The sequence below is a fragment of the Microtus oregoni genome, unplaced genomic scaffold (genome assembly GCF_018167655.1).
Source record: "Microtus oregoni isolate MIOR12 unplaced genomic scaffold, Mior012 000014F_ref0000157, whole genome shotgun sequence".
Lineage (NCBI taxonomy): Eukaryota > Metazoa > Chordata > Mammalia > Rodentia > Cricetidae > Microtus > Microtus oregoni.
Window position 1 is genome coordinate 22,040,612 of NW_024543073.1, and position 22,652 is coordinate 22,063,263.

The 22,652-nt window shown below is 44.0% G+C and overlaps 1 protein-coding gene across 1 annotated transcript in view; it reads right to left on the reverse strand.

Moving 5' to 3' along the window:
* Window positions 1-15,138: 15,138 nt before the first annotated feature.
* The window catches only part of Dmgdh (dimethylglycine dehydrogenase), a 74,681-nt gene continuing 67,167 nt past the window's right edge, over window positions 15,139-22,652 (reverse strand). The window contains exon 16 of the mRNA XM_041663446.1: window positions 15,139-15,741. Within this exon, the coding sequence (XP_041519380.1) occupies window positions 15,496-15,741 (246 nt within the window). The 3' untranslated portion in view covers window positions 15,139-15,495. The remainder of the gene's footprint in view (window positions 15,742-22,652) is intronic.

The following is a 22,652-nucleotide window of genomic DNA, read 5'->3' on the forward strand; positions in this document are numbered from 1 at the left end:
TCAGGTGGGATAGGGGCTGGTCATTTTCTGCATGAAGAATTCAGTGACCCTCTGGGAGGCAAGAAGATGCTCAACTCAAGGCCAGTATTGCAATTCTCTGTTTCCAAATAAATAAAATGTTTGCTGGTGTTTTATTGAAACTGAATTAAGTTTCTAAGTTAATTTTCAGAGATCAAGATTTCTATGATACTCAATTATAGCCACCGGTAAGAGGTACCTCTCCTTTTTTTGAGCATTTTTTATTAGATTAAAAAAATACCAATCTAAATTCCCACTCCCTCCCCTCCTCCCATTCCCTCCACATACCCTCCCATCCCACCCCCTCCAGTCCTCAGAGAGGGTGAGGCACATTGCTTTGTGGAAAGTCCAAGGCTCTTCCTACTAAATCTAGGCTAAACAAGGTATCCATCCAAAGAGAATAGATTCCCAAAAAGCGAGTACATGCAGTGGGGATAAATCCTGGTGCCACTGCCAGTGGCCCCTCAGTCTGCCCCAGTCATGCAACTGTCAGCCACATTCAGAGGGACTAGTTTGGTCCTATGCTTGTTCCTTCCCAGTCCGGCTGGAGTTGGTGAGCTCCCATTAGCTCAAATAGACTTTTTCAGTGGGTGAACCCATCATGGTCTTAACCTCTTTGCTCATATTCACATTCCTCCCACTCTTCAACTGGACTTTGGGAGCTCAGTCCAGTGCTCTGATGCAGGTCTCTGCCTCTGTTTTGATCAGTTGCTGGATGAAGGTTCTATGGTGATATTTAAAATATTCATGAGTCTGACTGCAGGGCAAACCAAGATCAGGCCCCCTTTCCTCTATTGCTTAGGGTCTTCGCTGGAGGGGAGAAGGGAAGGTGTGAGGAGAACTTGAGGGAATGGGATAGTCGAGATGGAGAAAAGACAAAGATGAGAACAAGGAAAGAGATATCTTGATTGAGGGAGTCATTATAGGGTTAGCAAAAACCTGGCTCTAGAGAAATTCCCAGACTCTCCACTTTTAAGACCTGCTTCTGTAATCTTTAGGAATACATTAAGATTTTTCTCTAGCACTTTTTTTGGTGGCTTTTTAAAATTTTATTTTTACTTTATGTGCATTGATGTTTTGCCACAGGTGTCAGATCTCCTGGAACTGGAATTACGGACATTTGTGAGCTGCCATGTAGGTGCTGGGCATTGAACCTGGGTCCTCTGGAAGAGCAATCAGTGCTCTTATCCACTGAGCCATTTCTCCAGCCCTCCTCCAACACTTTTCCACTTATTAAATCAATTCCTGAGTACTTCTCCTTCTCTGCTGTTGTTGAAATGGAGTGGTCACTCTACCATTTTATCTTTCAAAACATTGTTAGTTATGCATATTGATGTTGTAATCATTTAAAAAGATAATGTGGAACAATCTCCAATACACCTTCTTCTTGGAAATAGCGAAAGTTATGGGTGGCATGCTTTTATTTTCTTCAAGTGTGTGCATGCATGTGTGTGGAGAGAAAGCGGGAGGGCTGGTTGTCCTAGGTAGATAGGTTGGTCAGCAGAGGGATGGGAACATACTCAGTTTTCCACCATATGTGTCCTTCTCTGCCTTCAGTTTTGAAAAACCTCTGCCTCTGAATACCGATCTCTTCTTGTCCTACTCCTATTAACATTATTATTAGTGATGCAATGACACAATTTGCAAAGCGTCATGAGCAAGTCTTCACCCTCTGCTAAGGAACCCACACCCACAGCCACAGCCACCCATGCCTGCTGTCTCCTGCTGAGTCCAGCTTGTGCTGAAAACCAGCGAGCTAAGCTCAGAGACAGAACCCCAAGCGATTTTTTGTCTCAGTGCCTTTGAGGTGCTCAGTCCCAGCAACCGAGGCCAAGCCTCCTCAAACCCCTATGTCTGAACGTGAAACCGTTGGTGTGGGTTAAGAGAAGCTAAGCAACTGCTGAGATAAGACTGGCAAGCGGGCTTTCTTCAGAGAGATAACTAAACGGCATACCCATGTGTTAAGTTGTGGTTGATGTTGCTCATTGCTCCTGGCTGCACAGGTCAGGCGCCTGAGCATCAGAAAGGGGGCCAAAATCTGTTCATCTAGATGCTGTCTACTAAACTATTTTCATGATGTATTCGGTTGTAGAAATGGATGTGGGAGGCATTTGTAACTAAGAGCAAAGGATCTCATAGATGTGGAAAGGCCTGTCCAAGGAGTGTTCTAGAGGCCTTGGACCCTTCTTCCATTTGTTAGTACTTACGTGCATACACTTTCTGTACTGTTGAAGCAGAAAGAGCCCTTGAGCCTCCAGACAGCATATTAAAAAGGTGATTCTTCATAAAGAATACCTTCAGTTTAGTGTGTGTGTGTGTGTGTGTGTGTGTGTGTGAGAGAGAGAGAGAGAGAGAGAGAGAGAGAGAGAGAGAGAGAGAGATGGGAGGATGGGAGGGGAGGGGAAAGATGGGGGGGGGAGAAGAAAAATAATTCCCTTTAGCTCTTAAAATTCCCCAAATTTATGAAATTGGTAAGTTAGAACAAGAGCTGATGCTAATTCAAAATGAAACTACCTTGACCCCTTCACCCTGGCCACTGTTTGTCACCTCCAATCTCAAAGCCAGCCACAGCAGAGAGAAGACTATGCTTCTGCTCTGTTGATGAGACCTTGGCATTGGCAGTGTGCCCAAGGCAATGGATTCTAGCAAAGTGATCCCATTTCTCCTCTCCTTGAGCACAGCCTGCCCATGGCAACAGCTTATTCCTCGAGCTAGTTAGTATTGCTCTCTAGAATTCATGGACCTGTGTATACTTTTATATGTTTATTTTGTGCATCAAAAGAAATATGAACACTGTTTTTATGTTTGGTATACTACACTGTCTACATTTTATATCCATTTCCTGAATATAAGCTCCATGGCCACTCTTTTCAGCCATGTCTGAGTGTGCAGACTAGTGTGAACATATGTGTTTAAAAAATCATAACCATACTCTATAATGAAAAATCCACTGTCAGAGTAATACATGTACTATGTTAAGGAGAGTAAGTTTTTAAAAGGCAAAATGTACATAATTGTGTTAAATTAAGTATTACAGAAAGTCACACAATGTAAACTAGGTCTTTCGAACTCTCCCTAGGATAACTAATAAGAAACATCAGATTTCAGAGATAGCGTACACACACACACACACACACACACACACAAACACACACACACACACACACACACAACCTAAATAGTAGCTTATTTCACTCTGTCATGGAGCAGAAAGCTCTCCACGGGTTGTGCTTTGAAAGCTTCATCCCAGCGGATAACACTGCTGTTTGGAGACACTGCAGAGTCTTTAGGATGTGTGACCTGGTTGGAGGAAATGGGTCCCTGGGTCATAGATGAGCTAGAAGTTTATAGCCCAGCTCTGCTTCCTGCCCTGACCCCAGAGGTGTGAGCAGACAGCCTGACTCTCCTGTTTGCTACAGTATCAAGCCAAGTTCACCACTATGCTTTCCTCCGAATGATGAGCATGTCTTCAAACTATGACCCCAAATCAACCCTTCTGCTCTTCAGTTGCTTCTTGTCAGGTGGCCACAGCAACAGAAGTCATTAGTACAGTCCTAACATGAGCAGACACTTGAAAAGCGTTGGCTCACCTGGCTCTCATTCCTTCCCACTAGGCACACATGCTCCTCTAGATCATGAATCAGCAACCATCTCTCTGTCCCAGGGGCAGCCACTGCCCAGGTTGTGTTATCTGTTCCACAGTCTTCTTTGCTCTCTGTCACAAGGGGCCAACGCTTACACAAGAGGCCAGGCCCCTCCTCCTCCTTGGCGTCCAGCTGGACTGATTCAATGGGGAGCCCAGGACAGGGTGTAGAGGGTGACAGTAAGGAAGATACTTTAGATTCTGTTGCGACAATAGGGCTGTATCTATGGTCCCAACTCTTGATAGTGTCTGGTCCATATGACCCTAGGGACTGTTTGGTGACTCCTGAAGAGCATCCTCATCGGTCATTCTGCATGTTAGGTTGATTTTTTTTTTAACTGTTTGGCAAGTTAAGCCCATGGAGAAGTATAGTAAGGAGGCCACTAGTTCGTTCCCAGCTGCTCAGGCCTGAAATAACCACACAGAAACTGTATTAATTAAATCACTGTTTGGCCTGTTAGTTCTAGCTTCTTATTGGCTAGCTCTTACATCTTGATTTAACCCATTTATATTATTCTATATCTTACCACAAGGCTCGTGGCCTACCAGCAAAGGTCCAGCTGAAGGCTTGCATCTTTCCCCTCTCATGGCTACATGGTGTCTCTTGACTCCGCCTTCTTTCTCCCAGCATTCAGTTTAGTTTTCCCCACCTAGCTCTGTTCTGTCCTATACAGGCCAAGGCAGATTCTTTATTCATTAACCAATAAAAGCAACATATATACAGAAGGACTTCCGACACCAGAGAGGCCCCTTACTCAGAAGGCTGGAGAAGAGTTTTGCAGTTCAAAGCTAGCCTGGGCACCTTTGAGTCTGTCTTGAAAGGGGGTCTATGGACATAGTTCAGGGGTAGAATGCTTGTTTACCATGTGCAAGGCAATAGATCAAATCCCCAATACTGGAAAAAAGAAGCCTTTGGTTATCATTGGATTACCAAATGATGAAATTAAATTTTTAAAACAAAAATTTGCCTCTTCCATGTGACAGTTATTTTTTTAGTAATTTCATCAAATAAAATGAGAAATAGTGACCAGAAAAGAAATATGACTGAAAACTTTTCTTTATGTCTGTAAAAAGGAAACAAGAAAAATAAAAATGAAATAAATATTACATCACAAAAGGAATCAAGAAGATATTTCTAAAATCGGTTACGTAATATAGTTTTGAAAAAGGACAATATTCAGCAAGACTCCTGGAATCCCTGTGTCTGCTTTCATCAGTGACTGGATAGAGTATCTCTCATGACAAGTATGGTAGTTACCGTTATGATTATAGGGGAAGGCCAGTTCAGGCACCTTCTCCCCCATTGCTAGGAGTCTTAGCTAGGGTCATCCTTGTGGATTCTTGGGGGTTTCCTTGGCATCAAGTTTCTGCCAAGATGCCCCCCATCAAGACATCTCTTTCTTTACTCTCCCCCTTTGTCTTACCTCCCACCTGCCTCCCGTACCCAGCCACCTCCCTGAAGTTCCCATCCCCTGCCCCCAGTTTACCCAGGAGATCTCTTCTATTTCCCCTTCTCAAGGTGATCCCCACATCCCTCTTTGGCCTCTCCTTGTTATCTGGCCTCTCTTGAGCTGGAAATTGTAGGTTGGTTATTCTATACTTTACTCTTAATATCCACTCACGTGTGAGCACACACCATGTTTGTCTTTCTAGGTCTGGGTTACCTCACTCAATGATTTTTTTTCTAGTTCCATCTATTTGCCTGAAAATTTCAAGATGTCATTGATTTTTTTACCACTGAGTAGTACTCCATTGTATAAATGTATCACTTTTTTTTCCCATTCTTCAGTTGATGGGCATCTAGGCTGTTTTCAGGTTCTGGCTATTACGAATAATGCTGCTATCAACATAGTTGAGCAAGTTTCCTTGTGGTATGATTGCACATCCTTTGGGTATATGCCCAAGATGGATATAGATTGATATGGGTCTTGAGAAAGATTGATTCCCAATTTTCTGAGAAACCACCATATTGATTTCCAAAGTTGCTGTACAAATATTCATTCCCACCAGTAGTGAAAGAGTGTTAACCTGACTCCTGCATCCTCTCCAATACATGCTGTTATCAGTGGTTTTTTTTTTTTATTTTAGCCCTTCTGACAGGTGTTAAGGGTCATTATTGATTTGCATTTCTCTGGTGACTAAGGATGTTGAGCAATTCCTTAAATGTCTTTTGACCATTGGATTCTACTGTTGAGAATCTCTGTTTAGATTTATACCCCATTTTTAAATGGATTATTCGATATTTTGATGTCTAGTTTCTTGAGTTCTTTGTATATTTTGGAGATCAGACCTCTGTCAGATGTGGGGTTGGTGAAGGGACAGGAGGATCATGACAGGGAATCCACAGAGACAGTTGACTTGAGCTCGTGGGAGCTCATAGACTCTGGACTAACAGTTAGGGAACCTCCATGGTACCGACCTAGGCCCTCTGCATGTGTGTGACAGTTGTATAGCTTGGTCTCTTTGTAAAGCTCTTAGCAGTGAGATCAGGATCTGTTCCTAGTGCCTACCTGGCTTTTGGGAACCTGTTCCCCCATGTTGGATTTCCTTGCTCAGCCTTGATGCAAGAGGAGAAGCTCCATCCTACTTCAGTTTGATGTGTCATGTTTTGTTCAAGCCCATGGAAAGGCCTGTTCCTTTCTGAATGGAGATGGAGGAATGGATGAGGAGGTGGACTAGATGGGAAGATGGAGGTAGGGGTGGGGAGGAGAGTAGGTGGAGGTGGGGGACAGGGACCGGGAGGAGAAAAGAAAGGGGAAACTCCAGTCATTATGTAAAATAAATGAAAAAATGCTATTTAAATAAAATAAATTTAAAAAATAAAAAGGGCAATATTAATTCATATATACACATTCTGTTGTAATAAACTAGCCTGCCATGTATGTAATTCATTTATTACTTTTTAAATTTCATGTATGTGAATGTTTGCCTGAGTATATATATGTGCACCGCATGGGTGCAGTGCCCACAAAGGCCAGAAGAGGGAGTCAGATCCCCTAGAGTTACAGATGGTTGTAAGCTGCCATGTGGGTGCCATCTGGTCCTCTGAAAGTGACCTTAACCTCTGAGCAATCTCCCAGCCCCTCGGCCTTTCTGTCTTTAAACCCAAACTTTTACAAAAAATGCCAATGACTTCAACAAAACCAGTTTTTTTTTTCAAGCATCAGTGTTTAAATGTCAGTGCATCCAGATTTGTCCATTTATTGAAAAAACATTTTTTAGGCTTTGCCATCAGTTTCTTTCACATGAGCAACAGACAAGTGGGTGGTTAGGAAGACTCCACTCTAATGATGAGTTTGGTGAATCTGCTTTCACAACCCTATTACCATCGTCTGTGTCTTTTTTTCTCCAAGAACAATGCTGGATCACTTTAAGTATCCTCTGTACTTGAAAAAAAATATCCCTATTCAGCATGAAATTCACAGAGTGCTTCTTTGTTTTTTCACACAATTAACAACTTGAAAAGAAGAAATCTGGGGTTCAACAATTCAGAGTATTTGCTGCTCTTTTAGAGGGTTTGAGTTCAGTTCCCAGCACCCATGTTGGGTAGCTCACAACTGCCTGTAACTCCACCTACATGTGATCCAGCGCCCTCTTCTGGCTCAGCAGGCACCTGCACACAGGCGGCATACCCACACACACATACACACATGAACAAGAATAAACTAATCTTTGTCAAGAACTGTTGACAAGCATCTGCAGGGACAGAGGTGGCTTTTCCTCTTCTGCTGTCTATAGTGTGATGGCTGGAATGCCTCCCCTCCTCTTCAGGGCAGCCTTGTTGGCCAACAACATGACATCATGTCAGAGATAATATATTTAAAAAAACAAAAACAAAAAACAAAATTGCCACACCCAAACCAGCCTGAGCTGCGAGCATGCCTACATTGGGTTTCTGGTTCAAGGAATGCGAGCTAGGGTTCAGACAGGAGGCTCGTGGGCAGGAGAAAAGGCTTTGCCATCTGAAGTACTGACACGAGAGCGCGTCAAGAAGTCCATTAAAGGTACAAAGAGAGAGCTATCCTTCCCCACCCCTACCCCCAAACACGGTTGATGATGTCCAAAAGGAGGCTGCTCTGGTCACGTTTAGAAATCATGAGGATTAATCCGTCTTCAAGTCCAATCCCAAGGAGAGTTGTCAGTCCCACACCGGGCTCTGTGCGTAAGTAAACATCGCAGGTACCTGTCAACAGTTCTTGACAAAGACTACCCTGGTTCTGTTTTCAGTGTTCTGAAAATGTCAGTGTTGTGGAATTGTCTCCTGTGTCACCTAGAAGGGCTGAGCTTGCCAGCAGAATATCAGTCACCTTGCTGCTCCATCGCCTCCCCCGCCCTCCCCAACCCCACTCCCCAGTGCCTGTCTCTTCCATAGTCCTGTAGAGACTACACTAATTCTTGGAACTGTGAGTTGCTGGTTTATTTTTTATGTCATTTTGTTTTTGTTTGGGAATATATATATATATATGTATATAGATATATATCACTATAGAATAATGCATTGATAAGAAGAGGCTTTTTAGGGGATGACCAAAAAATTCCTTGTCTTAAAAATCTATTTAATGGCAATGCAGCTGTCTTCCTGCTTCTGTGCTGAGCTTGTAGAAGAAGGCTGTATTGCAAGACAAAGTTGAATGTAAATTGACTCGCACCCTGCGCCAATTCTCAAGGTTTACTTTTCCCTCCCGCAGTTACACATCACAGCGGTGCACGGGCACACAGCACTAGCGTGGAAGTCCGTTTTGGCATGTGCCTGTGCTTTGTGGAGATGAACGCTTGAGAATCCCCTGAGATGTTAACTAGTGTTGGGACTAGGAGCCTGAGCCGTGCTTGCTTTGTAACTAAATCCCCCAGGGGCAGTAGGACTGAGCTGCTGGCGGTGCTGACTGCAGCACACTTAGGCAGATGTGATGCGCCCTCCGTGTTCGGAGAGGTCACGACAGGACGCAGACAGTACGTGTCCCTGTGCAGCTGAAAGGAGCAGAACAAGACATCAAGAGTACACTAAGTTCCCCCCTCCTGTACATTTCAAGAAGAGCAGGCATATGCAATATTTACATCCTTCAATTTAGTTTACAGAATGGAACCAAAATGTGGGAGTGTTATGTTTGCCGCACTTCAAGCTGTATATTGAGTCTTTGTACATTTTGCCTGACACTTAATCTTAAATTTAAACTGTCAATCACTTGAGTAGGGAAACTAGTTCACCTGAAGACATGTTAAGGCTAGGGGAGGACTAATTGTCCCCTTAATGCTATAGTGTTCTTAGCCTTCCAGCAGTCTCTTCGTCAGGGATGCTTTAGTACCCCGCAAGCAGCACAGTAGAGCTGTCCTAACTTTGCCTTTTCCTGCCTTCAGATACTGGCCAAAAGCCTCCACATGGGTTCCCTGGATCTCCGGACTTTCTCTCTCTTTCTCTGAAGGCCCTGCCTTTCCACCATGCAGGTGCTTGCTGACCTCAATGGCAGATGGCCTGGCTTTTTCTCTTCCTCTTTGCCGTCTCTCTGCCTGGCAGTTGCCAAGATCTGCAGCTTGCCTGCCCTGTTGACTTTCTCTTAGAGACTTATAAAATCGTCCCAAAGCTTTCTTCGGAGTCTGTCTCTAAGTTCCTTTTTTAAGAAGAGGTTTCCCTGGCAACACATCTTTCCAGGGCTGTCCAGACTGCAGAAGCTCCAGGCAAGCATTTAGGAAAAGAACACATAGCTCTGCAGTTAAAAGTGATGCTGTCATAAATGTCAAAGGGACAACACCTTTAGAGAATGAGGGGAAGGGGAAGAGGGCAGAACATAAGGAGCCATCAAGTAAAAATAAAAGCTGAAAGTTCCCCTTAGGACCAGGTTTTTCATGCCACCATCACGAACAGTTTTAGGAGACCAGTAAGATGAACAAGAAACAAGGAGTTGGAGAATTGGGACACACACTTTTTTTTTTAAAGTCTGGGGTAAGTAACCTTTAATAAGATGATTAAAAGACTGTCAGTTAGCAGCAAGCATTTGACTGCAGATTAAAAACACTCCTAATAACAGAAGCTGGGGTGATGATGGTTTTATTAAATCACTTAAGAAGCTTGGTAGGTGCCAGAACTTCATAGATCTCTTTTCCTACGCTGTTGAAGCCTCCTCAATTCTAACTACATGATTAATATCAGAAGGAAGGAGATGTCAACTAAGATTAAAGGCTGAAACACACCTGCCACCCGAATTAAGCAGAGTGGTTATTGATGATGCTAGTGGCATGAACGATATCAGGGAACGGATGAAGACAAAATCCAGGCTCTCATACATATCAATATATGATTATGTAACATATGATTACCTTCAAGTTTGCACTTTTGGTTAATTATATCTTTGGGTTTTAAAAGGTTTTTTTTAATTGTATGTATGTGCATGTGTCTGTGTGTGTATGTGAGACAGACAGAGAGAGAGAGAGAGAGAGAGAGAGAGAGAGAGAGAGAGAATATTCTGGATGTCTTTCTTCTGGTGGAGGGCTTGAGCCCATGACATTTGCTTGGCTGTCTGTCTTCCACTATCACTCTTCACCTTAATTTTTGGAACAGGTGTTTCACTGAACCTAGAGATCACTGATTAGCTAAACTGGTCAGCTCTAGGACCCACCTCTCTCCCTCAACCTCACCTCAGTGCTAGCATTACTGGGGCACAGAACCACACATGGCTGTTTGTGTGTGTGTGTGTGTGTGTGTGTGTGTGTGTGTGTGTGTGTGTATAGAGGAACAGAGTTTCTCTGTGTAGCCCTGGCTGTCCTGTAGTTCACTCTGTAGAACAGGCTGGCCTCGAACTCACAGAGATCCGCCTGCCTCTGCCTCCTGAGTGCAGAGATTAAAGGTGTGTGCTGCCACGGCCTGGCCACCCATAGCTTTTATGTGAGTGCTGGGTTCCTAACTCAGGCTCACATGCTTGCATAGCAGGCACTTTAGCAGCTAACCATCTCCCCAGGCCTCATTTTGTAGCCCAGACTGTCTTTGATCCTTCCCCCAGCCCCTCAAGTGCTAGAATGACAGGCCTGTAAGTTCACTTACATCCACGAACACTGGACCATTTACAGAGGTAATTTGGAGAGCTACAGTTTTCTCATGGGTTTCCAGTATTCACTGCTCCATGATTCATTTTCAGAATAAGTTTTTGTGCTGGATACATTCGAGTTTACATAGGCTGAATCTATGTCTTCAGTCCCTATAGATCTAGTTATCCTATGTTTAAGACCCAAATTGGAAATAACAATAACCACAGAGTATTTAAACAGAAAAGGGCAGAAAGCAAGCCTCTTAGATCCCATTGTTCTGTGTGACTGGAGTTCTCATTTGTTATGTGTGTTATAAAACAGTAGGCAAACTGTGAGCTTCAATGTGTACAGTAAGAGAACACGTTAGGGGCATACATGAATATCTCACCAGTTTTGAACATATATGTCAAATTCAGACTCTTTTAAGATTGTTTAAAGATTAGTTTATTCTTTTTTTTCATTTCATAAATAATGCATTTTATTTTATCCTTGAAGGCAGAGACTAGCATACAAGGTTTTGGGTATCTCAGACTGTGACGTCTCCACCCAGGGTCATAGTAGAACTTAATTCCTATTCTTTTGACCAGAGGAAGTGGCTTTGAAGGACCTCAGTAAGGCCAAGATTCTGCACCACCTCCTTATACTGCAGTTTAAATCCTAAGGCGGGAGTTTCTTGTTCTAGTATTAACAAGAAACAAGAGATGGGATTGGAAGCCCACCTGGAAAGAAGGGTCCATCCTTAATGGCCCCCAATCTCTGTAATGGGAGGGGCTTGTCTGCTCGGCAATCACTACTTTCCCAGGGCTGGTTTGTATAGACCAACACATTCTTCTCTAAGCTGTTGATCACATATTTGAAATACAGGTATGGCGTCAGGGATGGAATGTGTGCTGTCTGTGCTTTGTTGACGAGAAGCAGGTCTGGAGTCCTTCAGTCCTGATGCCTCTGCACTATCCACTACCTCCATGATCCTATGATTTCTACAACTATTAATGGCAGAGCGATAAAGCTGGGATGGTTCTATATGCCGGCCCTCCTTAGCCTTATTTTCCAGGGAAAGGTGAGTGCGCTATCTGCCTGTTCCGCAGCCCCACGGTGCAGGACAATCAGACCCGTAGCCCTAAAATGCAGGACAATCAGATGTGATAGGGAGTCAAGTCAAAGCAGGAACTCAGTTTATTACTGTGAGCATCAGCTTATATCGGTTAAGTGACATAGTGTATGTGGGGGCACCTCCAGCCAATGAGAGATAACCAAGCCCTCCCTCTGGGGCAGCTACCTAGATTTTGCTGTCTCATCCCCCCTCAGTAGCTTTGAGACTATCCTTCAAACTCCAGCCAGGTTTTTCTCTGTCCTACTGGCCCCGAGGTATAGGCCCTGAGATAATTTTGGCCCAACACTATATACACTATTTTTTTTAAATATTTATTTACTTTATGTATGTACTTTGAGCAGTTTGTGGGCATGTATGTATGTGCACCATGTGTGTGTCAGAGAGGGCATTAGATTCCCAGGAACTAGAGCTACAGATGGCTGTGAGCTGCCATGCGGGTACTGGGAATTGAATCCAGGTCCTCTGCAAGAGCAATGTGAGCTCAAAAACACTAAGCCAGCCCTCTAGCTTCCCTACTTTTCTAAACATCATAAACTTTTACTTTTTTAATAATACAACTTGCAAATAAATAAAAAACACCACACACCAAAATTACCCAGACCAAAGTCTATTCCGCTCAAAGGACACAGCTACACTGGGCACTTGGGGCAGGAGCCATTCCTCTGGCTCCTCAAAGGGCAGAATGGACTCAGCTGCCTTCTCAGCCCCTGGTGCTGTGAACGGCCTTCGCTTTCACGGCTGCTCTTTTCTAACCCTCCTCGGCTTTCCTTCCTTCGGCTCAGTTTATATATTCACAAAGGGAGGTCCACAAACGTCCAGAATCTAGCCCACCTATTTAATACCCTCCACTGCAGACTTTTTCTCCTGTCATTTCCCCGTCAGTAGAAAAGAAAGATGCAAATTCCTTAGGACGTGAACATTAACAGCATACTAACATCCATAAGTATCCTGAAAGAGAGAGAGATTCCCTCTCCTGTACCTGGGTCTCTTGTAGCCCAGGATGACCTTGAACTCCACATCCTGCAGCCTCAGCCCCAAGTGCTGGGGTTGCAGGTGTGCCACTAGGTGCAGCCATCATCAGTTCTTCAGAACGGTTTTCCTTACAGCTCTTCTACACATCTCTCCCTGGTGCTTTCAAATTTTTATACTTATTTATTTATTACTGGGAGGGCAGGTCACGTGTACCAAGGTGAGAGAGTAGAGGTCAGGGACAACATGTGGAAGTTGGCTCTCCCATTCCACCGTGTAAGTCCCAGGGAATGAGCTCAGGTTGTCAGGCTTGGCTGCAAGTCTCTCTCTCTGTTGAGCCATCTCGCCAGCCCTCTCTCCTCTGTTCAAGAATGCTGGCTGTTAGCTGTTCAGAGCTCACATCAGTCCTAGGCCCAATTCTCAGAAATCTCTCTGTCTATGATCCACATTCCAGAACTGGTTACACTTGGGCTTTCCCTCCACCCCTCCCCACTACCCCTAATGCCAAGGATCAAACCTAGGGCCTCATAGTGCTTGGAGAATACTCTGCCACACTGCTATGTCCCTGGCCCATTTTACTTTTGATTTTGAGACAGGATCTCACGAAGTTGCCCAGGCTGGCCTTGAACTTGGAAATCTCCTGCCTCATGCTTCCAGGAAATTGGAATTATAGGCCTGAGCTACCAAGCCCAGCTTCACTTTTGAGCTCTTTTGGGTCACAGTGCTCACCTGAGAGCTGCTGACCAGCCATCAGGAGCTGAGTGCTTGGGGACCTTGTGGTCTCTGTCTCTCTGGGGCTCCCTTCTCAGAAGCTTGTGGCCTCTGTAGGCTTCATGGCTTCTTTTGCTGTGTATCTTGTCAGCCCCAATTTTACATACTAACCAGCTTGTTCACTGTGAGACACCGCCCACATTCCCACGGGGAGAAATCTGCTTAACTCTCCTCTCTAAGGGCAAACTGGGCTGTGTAGCAATGGATTGCCTAGAACATGGTCAGACCACTGACTGGTGGGGATAGGAGCACAGGGGTGACCTAACTCCTAATGGTACAACATGAACAGAAGAGGGAACTTGGGCAACTTCCTAGTGAACTTACAACATAAGAGACGACCTCTTTTTGAGGCTTACGTCTTGTGCATTCCAATTTAATATGGTTGTTTTGTTTGGGTGGCTGTGGTTTGTTTGGTTTCTGTTGTTGTTGTTGTTTGGTTGGGGGCTTTAAAAACAGTGTCTTATTCTGTCGCCCAGGCTCTTCTAGAACTTGAGTTAATCCTCCTGTTTCAGGCTTTCCAGAGCTAGGATGACAGGCATGAGCCGCTGTTCCTCACTATCAATATTGTGCTTTCCACATTGCTTCTCGCTGTTGTATCTTTAGAATAAGAGGAATGTCAGCTCACTTGACAAAATAGAGAGTAACTTTCCTGAGGCCATCCAGTAATGGAACCAGAGGATAGGAAGCCAGGTTCCCAACCCCGACACGGGGGCTTCCGCCAGCCTCGCTGGGGAACTGGGCTCAAGCCTGGATAAAATTCCTGATAATCAGGAAGCATGTGTAAGCAATGGTCCCTCTTTATGTAAGAGGACATACTGAAAGGAATGATGGGAGAGACTTTTAGTATGTAATTTCTCGGATAAAACATTTAAAAATGTAAATTTGGTGTCATTTCAAAATTTGCAGGGTAAGAACTCATTTTAGAGTCTGTTTTGATTGCAGACTCTTAAAAGTCTTCAGGTCCAGTTTTCTTTGGTACCTAGGAAAAGTTCAAAACCACAGAGCAAATGTATATATGTGTAAATTAATCATGAATGATGTACCACCTTTAAAAGCCTTTTGATTTATTCCATCAGCTAAACTCTAATGATTTTTTAAAAAATATATCAAAGGACTATCTCTCGGTTTTTCTCCCTTGCCATCTACAGCGCTACAGGTAATCCTGTCATTTCTTAGGCCTTTGCCGACCCGCGTGGTCAAATGCTTTGTGAAAAGCTGCTCAGAAGGACGCCATGTGATGTCAGCTCACATTAATTCTCTCTCCAGGAGAGGCACTCAGTATTCAAACTGTGTTTGTGCTGGCACAATCTATTTAGTCTTCAGCTTTGCTTCTGGAGATTTACAAGCACGCTTTCTTGACAAGACTCTCCTCTCCGCAAGCCCTTTGCAAGCAAAGCCCGGGAAGAGAAATCACAATATCCCTAAAGCTGCTTTCCATGGAAGCCATTAAGAAACTGGTATATATCTAAGAGGACTGCATAAAGATGTCCGTGACGGCCAGAGTGTGAAGGTAGCTACCCCCGTCATAGACATGCTATGAAAACTTAAAACTTCCACTTACGCACCTAAGGGAAAATTTCTCAAAAAGGCAAATCCATCCATGTTATTGCATCTTTTTATGTAGAAGGTAATTTATTCACTTGTTTTCAGCTTTCAGCCACATTCTGTGTTCCTGAAAGTACGAAGTCCTTTAATTCCATTAGAATCATGATTTCATGTTAGCCAGCGCCTAATATTTCTCTGACTGGGTTTCATATACATCAGTTTGGGGTAATAAGAAGTGTCCATTAAATTCCTCATTTGAATGGACGATGCAAATCACTGATACATCAAGCCACGGTGTTCAGAAAACAATTAAGAAAAAGCTTTTACTAAGATGATGGTCTAGATGTTGATGATTCTGAAATGAAGTCTTGGGAACCTTTATCCTGGTTGGAGCAGGACTCCAGAGCAGTCCTGTTAGCTACAACCCAGTTGGCGGGAACGGGCCCTTCTCAAGTTTTGTCTTTCTACCATCCTTCTGGAGTCTGGTTCTGGTAGGTTCGGTGAGTACCAGGGGTTCCTGTATGATGGTTGCTGGGTAATTTTTACCCAGCAGTTCAACCTCCACTTGCTGCCCCACTTCACTGAGCTCTATGGGGACATAAGCAAAAGCCAGGCTCTTCTGGATGCTGTAGCTGTAGCTTCCAGACGTTGTGTTGCCAACCACCTGAAAAAAAAGAACAGCTGTCCTCAGCATGTCAGCATAATGGTCAGAGCATTGTGCTTCATGTCTCCAGATGTTTCCTGAGCTAGAGAGTTGGCTCACAGTGGGGAGGAGGCTATTAGCATGTATTCACAGTACAGAATACAATTCATCCTGAAATATTTACACGTGTGTCCCATGTCCTTCCCCATCCCCCATCCTGCTGGTCCGTTTCTACTTTTATGTCTTACCTATAGATATTTTTCAATCTGTATTCCACAGATGAAAGCAAACAGGTAACCCTGTCTTTCTGAATCTGGTTTCTGTCACTTAACACAATGATCTCCAGTTCCACACATTCTTCTTTGTCCCTTGGGACCACACTAGTTAACCCTCCCACCAGTAGTGTTCGAGGGCGTCTTTGTCTCTCACATCCTCACCAGCACTGTCTGCGGAGATCCCGTCTGGGGAGGGCATTCAGCCTTGCCCATTGGAAGGCACGTAGGTAAGGTGTGATGTTAACAGTTGTTTTACCACGTCTCCTAGACTCTGGAGAAATGGGCAGGAGTCCTGGCACCTACCTTCAAGAGCTTTCAGCTTAGGTGGGAGAAATAATAGAGCTAGAAGGAAATAGAACCAAAACGCCATGGCTTATAACATGAAAAGCCTACTTTATAATCTGAAAACAGGTGGAATTAGGTTGGCAGAAATGGAGGGTTAAAGCTTCCAGAGGGAGGGAACGCTACAACCAGCACATAATAGATAAGTCAATAAAAATGTGTTTGGTAAGATTGCACCCTACCTTAGTTGGCAATGGGCAAAGGAACAAGCCATCAAAAACAGGACGTTTCTAGGTAACTGGAGTATGAACAATACCAATCAAGCAATCAAAACCCAGGATTTGATAATAGGAACTTTATGGAAAAAAAATCATGCAATAAGCCTCTTTAGAAAATCAGAAGGCTAGTGCAAGCCAGATCTAAAAGAAAGGATGACAGAGAAATAAAAACAGAATGCCGGGCTGGAGTTATGGCTCAGCAGCCGAGAGCACTTGCTTCTTGGTCCCAATACCCATGACCTGTGACAACTCCAGCTCCTGTACCTGGCGTCCCCTCAGGCCCTTAGGCACTGCACACACATGGTACACACATGAGCAGGCAAACAGGCACATAAAGTAAAAACCTCTCTTTGAAGAAATTAAAATTTAAAACCACTTGTTAAACCAAAACATTGCTTGGAACAAAGAATAGAAGACAACAAAAACAAAATAGGACATGTAAAGAAACGTACTCACACAGATACAGACCCCCCCCACACACACATACACAACACACACACACACACACACACACACACACCACACGAGGTCTCATGACATTCTGCTGTTCCTTCTGTCTAGCACAGTGAACTGCACGTGGGTGGTATCAACACTCACAGCATGAGTCCACCTAGTCCCTCTGACAAGAGCACAGGCTAGCCCTCGTCACTTCAGCCTTTTGGATGTTAGCACACTCATGAACTTAACCCTAGACCTTATCTCTGAGGTCCAGGTTTTTAACTATCCCTTTGAAATCCTGAATCAGAAGCTCTCCGTGAACTTATAACGAGAACTGGCTATTAAAGACAGAAACAACGGAGTTGAATGTTTTCTCCTGGCATATGATTGACAGTTAAAATACTGCACATGCTTTGAAGTTGCTTTTTCTCCTTTGGGTCAGACTTTAGTAACACAAACCAAGGACCTGGGTCCAAGAGGATGGGGGTCTAAAGGCTGTCTTGGCGACTTTGTATTCCTTTCTACGTCTGTAAACCAGAGATTTGTGTGGGCAGGTAGGAGAGTTGACCTGGTTTGCCTGGGCTACTTAAGAAACAGGAAGAGCTCTGGGTGACACCGAGTGCTGTCCCCTGACTCACTGATCACAAGCCCTCAATCACACAGAGATTCCACAGCCATCCTGCTTCTCCTAAGGCCCCACAGGAAATGCTTGCTGGCATTTCTTCCTTAGTCTCCTAAGAGGATTTTGTATTGAGTGTTAATTTTTAAAGGGGCTTTGTTTTGTGTTAACATTGACTTTCATTTCTACTTTAGCCTGGGACAGTTTCAAAATCTAGCCTTTCCTTTTATCTTACTTATAAAATCCACAGAGAGTTTTTTTTTTTTCTTCTAGCACGATCTACCCCAACTCCTCTGGATTCAGTTAGACCCATCCCTTCTCACAGAGGACACCATAAGGACACGTGTCCCACCCTCCCCTAGTAGACCCTCACTCTTTGTTTATTGGAACATTGTCCTTGGGATTTTGTTTTTAACCAATGTATATAATTCTCATTTAGTTTTAGCCTTTTCTCATTTGTCTCTTAAATTAAGTCTCTAACTGATGCAGGACAGCATGGGAAATGAACTTTCACGAAAGTGGCACATTTTAAAGTTGCATGGTAACTTCTTGTGCCTCTTCTGCTGTCCCTATGTACTGCGATTTGTAAGAAGAAAGAGGAGGAGACAAAGGTAATGACAACGACCACTGCGCTTACCTCCTGAGCTTTCCCACAGCCTCTTCCTAAAAACTCCCCTTGCTGCTAAGGGTCTTTCAGAACTAAAGTGCCCTTATGTCTTAATTTCTAAAAACTTAAACCATATTAAGCACAGGCATCCCCCAGCCCCCACTTGGACTGTCCCCAAAGGCTGCCCATCACCATTTAACGTGCATACATCTCATGGACTCCCCTCTCTGTCCACCCCCTCTCCCCTAGTGTATAAACTCCACAAAGACAATGGTTCTCTTCTGTTTAATTTGCTGTTGTGCCTACAACATTGCTGGCACAGAGTAAACTACTATATATGTGTGTGTGTGTGTATACGTGTGTGTATATATATATACATATATATATTATATATATAATATATACATATATTATATATATATAATGTATTGAAGAACATAAACTTATTTTCTATCTCCAACACTGGGAATGTTTGTAGTAATAAAATGTCAAATACCAAAAGCATAGGAGCTAAGCATAGTCAGGAAACAAAAAGCAAAACAGTATCTATCATTCCAGAATCTAAAGAATATCTGACCAGAAGGATAATGCCTCATGTTTGGTTGGATAACATAGTTAATAGAGAGGGTTCTAAATGCTCCCGATTGCCTCACAAGGTGACCCATGCCTTGAATCCCAGCACTGGGGAGGAGAGGCAGGTGATGCCAGCCTGGTCTACATAGCAAGTTCTAGGATAGCCAGGGCTACCTAGAAAGACCCTATCACATAAAAAAAAAACAACCAAGCAAATAAAAATAAGTGCTGTCAACACAAAGAAATGATGTCTCTGATAATGGAGCTGTCAATCACCCTGAAAGGATCACCACACTGTGTCGCACAGCCCCTCATAGATATGCATAATCAGTGTGTCAATTCAGACATTTACAAGCATTTTAAAAAGATGATCTTTGGAAATGAGGATTTGCTGTGGAAGATCTTTTAACTAGGAATAGTATATGATATATTATTTTAATTAGTTACATTGTTTATGCTGCGGACTATTACTTTACCTGCATAGAGGTGTGTTGCTTTTGTTTATTCTGCATTTGTTTTATGATATAAGAATGTGCATTTAATTATGTAAAAATGTGTTGCATCTTTTTCACCTTGCCTGCTTAAGGTAACTGATTGATCTAATAAAATAGCTGAACAGCCAATAGCTAAGCAGCGAAAGGATAGGTGGGGCTAGCAGGCAGAGAAAACAAATGTGAGGAGAAATCTAAACTCAAAAAGAAGGAAGAAGAAAGGAGAGAAGAAGGAGGAGAGAAGTGGGGACACACCTGGGGCCAGAAGCCAGGCAGCTGTCAGCCAGTCAGACAGAGACAGCAAGAAAGTAAGAAAAGGTAAAAATCCACAAGACAAAATATAAACAAAGAAAAATATGTTCATTTAAGTTAAAAGGGTTAGCCAGAAACATACCTCAGCTAGACCGAGCATTCAAAACTAATAATAAGTCTCTATTGCATGATTTGATAGCTGGTTGGTAGCTTAAAAGAAATAGCCTAGGGCTGGAGAGATGGCTCAGTGGTTAAGAGCATTGCCTGTTCTTCCAAAGGTCCTGAGTTCAATTCCCAGTAACCACATGGTGGCTCACAACCATCTGTAATGAGGTATGGTGCTCTCTTCTGGCCTGCAAGGCATACATGCAGACAGAATGACAGAATATTGTATATATATGTGTGTGTGTGTGTGTGTGTGTGTGTATGTATATATATGTATATATATAATAAATATTAAAAAGTTAAAAAAAAAGAAATAGCCTGGTAGACGGCTTTAAAAAAGAAGGCTTTTAGCACGATAAACGTGATGACCCTACTAAGCGTCAACAGCAGGCAGGATCCTGTTAGGGAATTTGAGAGGAAGGATCCTATAATTGGGTTAGAACTCTATTAGCACCTGGCATGAGGTAAGAAAGATAAACTGGGCAGGGGATGTGGTTCAGTCAGTAGAGCTCCCGCCTAGCATACACAGAGCCCTGGGCTCCATCCCAAGCTCAGCATAAAGCTGGGTACGGAAGCATGCTCCTGAAATACCAGCCAGCACTTGGAAGGAAGGAGAATCAGAAGTTCAGGGCCATCCTTAGCTACAGAGTGAGCACGACATCTCCAGCATTCACGGCTGAGTATAGTAGCAGCATGTCGGTGGGAGGGTAACGGAAGACTAATGACTAATTTTGATTGACAGCTTGTTTAAATTATGAAACAGTGAGATTAGCAAAGCCCAGCTCTACATATGTCTGTGAGGAGGTTCCCAGTTACAGCTGCATTATGGGGGCTATGATCTAATCAACCGAGCAGCACCTTGATGGGTCCATACGATGATGGCTTCACTGGGAGGCAGTGAAAGAAGGGAGATGGAGCCTACTGGGAGGGAGTAGGTCACTGGGACTACGTCCATGGGCCTCTGCTTTAGCCACTTCCTGTTGGTTTCCTCCTCCATCTTCTACCTGCCAACCAGGAAGAGGAAAGCCTGCTTTGCTCTGCTCCCACCCACCCCCTGCCATGATGCTCTGATCAAGAACATGGGGCCAACCAGCGGAGGACTGGGTTCGTTGACACAAGAAACTGGAGTTACCTAAAAGGAGAGAATCATAATTATGCCCCTATAAGATCCATTTTTTTCAATTAGTGATTGATGCAGGAGGACCCAGCCCATTGTAGGTGGTTCCATCCGTGGGCCAGTGGTCCTGAGTTCTATAAGAAAACAGGCTGAGCAAGCCATACGGGAGCAAGCCGGTAAGCAACATCCCTCCATGGCCTCTGCATCAGTTCCTGCCTCCAGGTTCCTGTCCTGTTTGAGTCTCTGTCCTGACTTCCTTTGGAGATAAACAGTGATCTGTAAGTGTAAGCCAAATAAACTCTTCCCTCCCCAACTTGCTTTTTGGTCATGGTGTTTTGTCACAGCAATAGCAACCCTGACTAAAACAGCTATAGACATTATCCGGTCCAGGGGCTTCATTCTATAGATGAAGAAACCAAGGTGAGCAATCGGGTCAAGAACCTGGTTAATAGCAGTTGGTGCTTGGTAGAACTCGTGTCAACTGTGGTCAAACTAGAAACTGGAGGAAGAACAGGCCGTTGCTGTGCAACTCAGGCTGGTCTCAAATTCACTGCATAGCTCAGGCTGGTCTGAAACTGACGCTCCTCCTGCTTCAGTTTATTGAATGCTGAGATTATCAGAGTTCCTAGCTAACAACATGTATCAAGGAATGAGGTTGAGAGCCGGAAAGGGGCCCAGTAGCTGAGAGCCCTTGTTGCTGCATTTGATTCTCAATGTCCATATGGTGGGTCACAGCTATCTATAACTCCGTTTCCAGGGGATCCAAATATTGAGAAAGGAAAGAGGAAGGAAGGGCCACAAGGAACATTTCAAACAGAAGGGCAAGCTCAGCCCTGGCTGAGAAGGGAAGTGAAGACCAGCCTGGTGGGAAAGGCAGTGAGGAACTGGAGATCTGAGGAAAGCCTGTTTGCTCCACTGTGTGTGATAACATGCTCAGACAACACGTGGAGCTGTGGCGTATAACTAGGTAGTAAAGTGACTTCAGGGTACACCAGCCAGGACAGAAAGAGGACAAACTGAAAGAGTCAGCAGTCTTTAGAGGAAGGGGCAGGAATCAAAGCCCGAGTATAGGTTGATTAACTCAGCTCCATCAACCAATCACTAGCTGTAGAAACTAAACGTATTTACCCGTTCTCTCTGAGCCTCATCTTTATGACAGAAATGCTCACACATGTCCAGCAGGGATGCTGCAAAGCTAAACGAGCAAACAGGTGAAACATATCTGGTATGTAGGGGCAATTCAGCCACAACAGTTCTGTCAAAAGGCGTGTGTCTTTGTTTGTGTGTTTGTTCAGTGAGGTTATGATTTGATGCCACAGGTCCCCCGACTCCAGCCACCTACCACTAGAGGGATGGAGAAGAAAACAGGTGTCAGAGGTGCGGCAGTCAGTGAGAAAAATCACAAGACCGGGATCTCTGAGCTTCTCGTATTAACAAAGCTGACCCTGCTCTATATAGAATAAACAGCTTTTAGAAGGGCCTCGAAAGGCCAGTGCTCTCTCCCTCATCAGCCCACTGGGCATCCCTCACCAGCCAAATCACATCCAGATGCTGAGCCACACTGGACTTTACAAACAGAGAAAGTGAAGGGAATGGAGACCTGTGGCTGGGCTATCCCACTAACCCTGCTTAGACTGAACTTTGAGAAGGACGTGAACAATGCAAAGTTGGAAGACAGCGACCATATTCTTTCTGAAAAACCAAATGAGAAGGTGGCTCCCTCCAATGTCACCTTCTAAGCTTCAACCCTCATTGTCATGATGTGTCCATTTGCATCTGTGGTTGTTGTGCTAATAGTATCTTTTAAAGAGATTCCTGAGAAATTAAATACCAAA